The sequence below is a fragment of the Nylanderia fulva genome, unplaced genomic scaffold, assembly GCF_048542155.1.
Source record: "Nylanderia fulva isolate GAGA-0341 unplaced genomic scaffold, ASM4854215v1 Scaffold327, whole genome shotgun sequence".
NCBI classification, from domain to species: Eukaryota; Metazoa; Arthropoda; class Insecta; order Hymenoptera; family Formicidae; genus Nylanderia; species Nylanderia fulva.
In genome coordinates this window covers 112,954-117,500 of record NW_028190397.1, presented here as the reverse complement: position 1 = coordinate 117,500, position 4,547 = coordinate 112,954, and the positions used below count along the sequence as shown (strand labels likewise).

General features: G+C 37.1%; 1 protein-coding gene across 1 annotated transcript; it reads left to right on the top strand.

Annotated features, from left to right (window-relative positions):
- The first annotated feature begins 2,451 nt into the window (after nucleotides 1-2,451).
- On the top strand, nucleotides 2,452-3,225 carry LOC114936568 (uncharacterized). The gene has a single exon (XM_029309812.1). The coding sequence runs from the start codon at nucleotides 2,452-2,454 to the stop codon at nucleotides 3,223-3,225; it is 774 nt and encodes a 257-aa protein (XP_029165645.1).
- The last annotated feature ends 1,322 nt before the right edge of the window (nucleotides 3,226-4,547 follow it).

Genomic DNA, 4,547 nt, shown 5'->3' with positions numbered 1-4,547 from the left:
ACATCATATCTAAGGGGAGCATTATAGAGAGACAGGCCAACATAGAAAGAACAAAAAGTATAGGAAATGACTCGGTCAATAAAAAATTCTTTGTCATTCCGTATATAGATGGGATCTCAGAAATGATTGTGTCCTCGGTAAAAAATAAAAATTGTATGGTAGGGTATAGATGTCTCAACAAACTGGATAATATTATTAAAGCGCAGAAAGATAAAACTAAACATCCATGCAATTCGAATGTGGTTTATAAGATCAGTTGCAATAATTGTAATGCATCTTATGTAGGCCAAACAAAGAGGCAATTGCAGACGCGAATGAAAGAACATAAAAATAATATTAGATTGGACTCAACGAAACATTCAGTAATTTCTGAACACATAATAAATGAACATCATACTTTTAATTGGGACAATGTTAAGATCATGGACAACGAAAATAATTATTATAAAAGACTCATTTCTGAGATGCTACATATCAAGGAACAAAAAAATGGACTAAATTTAAACAAAGATACTGAGTTACTTAGCGAGTCGTATTTTGATATTTTGGATATATTAGCGAACAAGAAATAATAATAGGACAAATAGGACATTAACGAGTAAAACATAGATATTAGATCATATATAAACACGCACGCTCTCCGATCAAGTAGAGTTTAAAATGAGCTGTCTTTCTGTATTGTTGGTTTGTTATGTGTCATCCTTAATAACTGTTAATAAGTAGCAAAATTGTCAAGAAGAACGATGATAGGTAAGCATACTACCAATTGTAGGGGATACATATTATAATTTGGACATACGTTGATCGGTAATTGTTTATTAATCGCAGCGCCTACGGAACGGGTTAATTTCTCGCATATTAACGATGAAACTATCCGAGATCTGAACAAAATCAGGGATCATATCGAGGCGAACATTGTTGGACAGGACGGATTGAAACACGCGTTAATTTGCTCGAAAACTCTTGATTCTGAATAACTATAATTAAATTTCGATATTATGTGAATTGTAAGAATTTATATTTCAATAATTATACTGAAGAAGACCGCGTGCGGTCGAAACGTTTATAGAATGATTGTAATTTGCGTTAGTTTTAATATAATGACTGTAGTTTTATAATTTATACATGTAATAAATGGTAGTTGACTGAACATCTCGAATATTCAGCTCGATAAGTTGGCCTTATATTTATCACTTAATTTTTTATTAATATCATTATTTTTATTTAAATATTGAGCAAAATCATTAGATTTAATTAAATTTATTGAATTATCTGAACAGGTTTTTGCGCGTCTATAATATTTAATAGAAATTTTAGGCATATTTCCTTTTTATTTTCTGTAACAGTCTCTAAGTAGTGATCTCTAGTGCAATCTTCCAATCGTCCTCCCAGACTGGTGGTCTTGCGCTCCAGAATTAAAACTCTATAAAATAAAAAATATCTTAATTTATATTTAAAGATATTTATTCTAAAGAATATAGAAAATAAGAATGTGTTCATGATGCATTTGTATTTTAGACTTTTATATTTTGAGTCTATGTGCTAACAATAAACTAAATTAATATTTTATTTATATGACAATACATTTTTTATCAAGCAAGAATAGAATTTAAGGAGCCTATTCTGTAACTTTTAACAATGTTGTTATGCATTACTGCACAGATTATGTGTCATGTAATAGCTGTGTAATGATAACAAAACAACATATAAATAAAGGGACATACAGAATAGATGACTTTTGTCAATATTTCTCAATCAACGATGATTTATTTTAAACAGAATCAATATATTATCAAAGCAGAATTACATTTTTGTTTCAAAATAAATTATAATCATTTGTTAAGTATGAAATTATATAACATTAATATATATTATGTTGTTAGATTGTGATTTTATTGATGATGAAAATGTATATATATGATTATAAATTTAACGTATAAGACGGGCAACAAGAGCCAAATCGCGGATGACAATGCGTTATCCTAACGAAACTAAATAATTTTTCGTTAGAATTAAAATACCGGTGCACAAGGCACCAAATTTTTACTTGGACACGGCCAAGATTTTAAATATGAAATAATCTCATATTTTGAGATTTAATTTCAATACCCCTTTAACCCCCCTACGGAAAATAAATAAATGAATGCAAGAGAAAAATATAGATCCGAAAATCGCTGAATTCGGATTGATGAGGAGAGGACGAGCGATAGAGCCAAGAGGACTGAGGACTACCAGCGGCAAAAGGACAGAGGCGACGACGGCTGAGGGGGTGAAAAGGTGTCATCGTTGTCGCGAGACGGGGCACATTGCGGCGCATTGTAGGCGGGCGCAGTTAAAAAAGCGTGTTTTGTGTGCGGATCGGAGGATCATTTCGCGCGGGAATGTCCGAAGCGGAATCAAGCCTCAACGTCGGGGGCATCAAAGGACGTAGCGCGGATCGCTACGACAAATATGGTGCATCCGGTCGATCTTCCTAAACCGTATATGATCCGCGTAAAAATTGTGCCCAGCAGCGCGAAAGAGAAATGCGTGTACGTGATAAACGCGATGATAGACTCCGGTTCGCCTATTAACTTGGTACGCAACGACGTAATTCCGCGTGAGGCGAGATGCGACACGGTAGGCGAACAGCCGTTCTACGGAATTAATGGGTCGCAGCTGGAAATCGATGATGCTTTTGTCGGTCAGTTGGAGGTCGGCGGGGTGCAGATCGAAATGAAATTTTATGTGGTACCTCGTAAGACAATGGCTTTCGATGTTTTGCTTGGGAGAGATTTTTTGAACTGTCCGCGGCTTCACGTTACGATCGGCGATACGCTTGAGATCGCGGGGGCCGAAGAGAAGCGCGCTATTAATTTGCTTATGCACATCGATTGCGGCAGCGATTCCGTTGATTCGTGCAAAGAATTGAAAATAAATCCGGCGATCGGCGGAGGGGTGTCCGCGCGAATTTGCGGAGCGTATAAGGCACATTATATTAACAAGATGCGAGTAGAGGAAAATGCGTCCAATTATGAAATGATAATTGCTCTCAAACACGAGCAACCGATAAGTTTGCGACCGCGACGATTATCCTTCGCGGATAAGGAGCTTCTGCGCGAGATTTTAGATGACTTATTAAAAAGATCAATTATACAACCAAGTAGTTCCCCGTATGCAAGTCCGATAGTCTTGGTGCGGAAAAAGACGGAGGGTGCCGTTTGTGCGTGGATTATCGAGAGTTAAATAAAATCACGATACGCGACAATTTTCCGACGGAACTGATAGACGATAATCTCGATCGTCTACAGGGAAAAGTATATTTTTCTATCTTGGATATAAAGAACGGATTTCATCATGTAAAGATGCATGAATCGTCCGTAAAATATACGTCGTTCGTTACGCCTCTCGGGCAATTCGAGTATCTGAGCATGCCATTCGGTTTGGCCAATGCCCCGCGAGTTTTTCAGCGATTCGTGCATATGGTGTTCGAATCATTGATCCGTGAAAATAAGATTTTGGTCTATCTGGATGACTTGCTGATCGCAACGAAAGGTGTGGACGAGCACATCAAAATCTTATCAAGAGTGTTCGAGATAGCAGGTGAAAATTGATTAGGGTTTCGACTTGATAAGTGTCACTTTGCCCAGACAGAAATAAAATACCTAGGTTACTGCGTAAGTAGGCATGGTATCCGGCCGAGCGACGAGAATGTTGCGTCCGTCGTTGACTATCCGGTGCCGCGTAGCGCGAAGGACATGCAGCGATTCCTAGGGCTGGCGAGTTATTTTCGCCGACAAGATAAGGCGAGCGACAAAATAAACAAGACACAGCGAAAAAAAAAGAAAAGAGCGCCGAGCGATACAACTTGCGAAGAAGAGCGGTTCGCAAATATGGCTTCAGCGATTATCTTGAAATTCGCAATGTAGAGACTGTAGCCGGTATAAATAAAAAATTAATTCTAAAGTATAAAGGCCCATACGTTGTAAAAAAGATGCTAGATCGCTGATGTGGACGGATTCCAATTGACGCAGCGACCGTACACGGATATTTTTGCGCCAGACCATATGCATCCATATATCCGTAATTAAGTTGCGACATTATTAAGAGTTTATCTGTAATATTTATTTCGTTGAGTTTGAGATCGTGATGTAAACTTATTTATAGCAATTACTTCAAATGTGTGATTTTTGTTAGACTACTTATAATAATTATTTTGAATCACGGGGATTACGATTGACCGGGTCGGTCAAGAGTCAGGCTGGCCGAGCTGTAGGCATTTTTATATATTTTATTTTATCGCGAAATACATTTAGCCGTGAATAAGAGAAAGGAAAACAAGAGAGACGTTGATTTATTTTATTTATATTTTCGTCTACTTGTCCTTCGACCGGTTTAATTTAATGTGTTGTTACATTTTTATTTATTTGTGCGACCGTAAACCGAATCTCTCTCGTTCGCCAAAGTTATTGTTTTTCGTGAAGACTAAACGATTTAAGCTGTTCAAATGAAAACTGCTCCGATTGGTCTTATACTTTGGGGTGGGAATACTTTTTGGACAACGAGTA

What these genes read in the sequence shown, in the direction of transcription:
- LOC114936568 (XM_029309812.1), top strand. Translation starts at nt 2,452, where the DNA reads ATGGTGCATCCGGTCGATCTTCCTAAACCGTATATGATCCGCGTAAAA.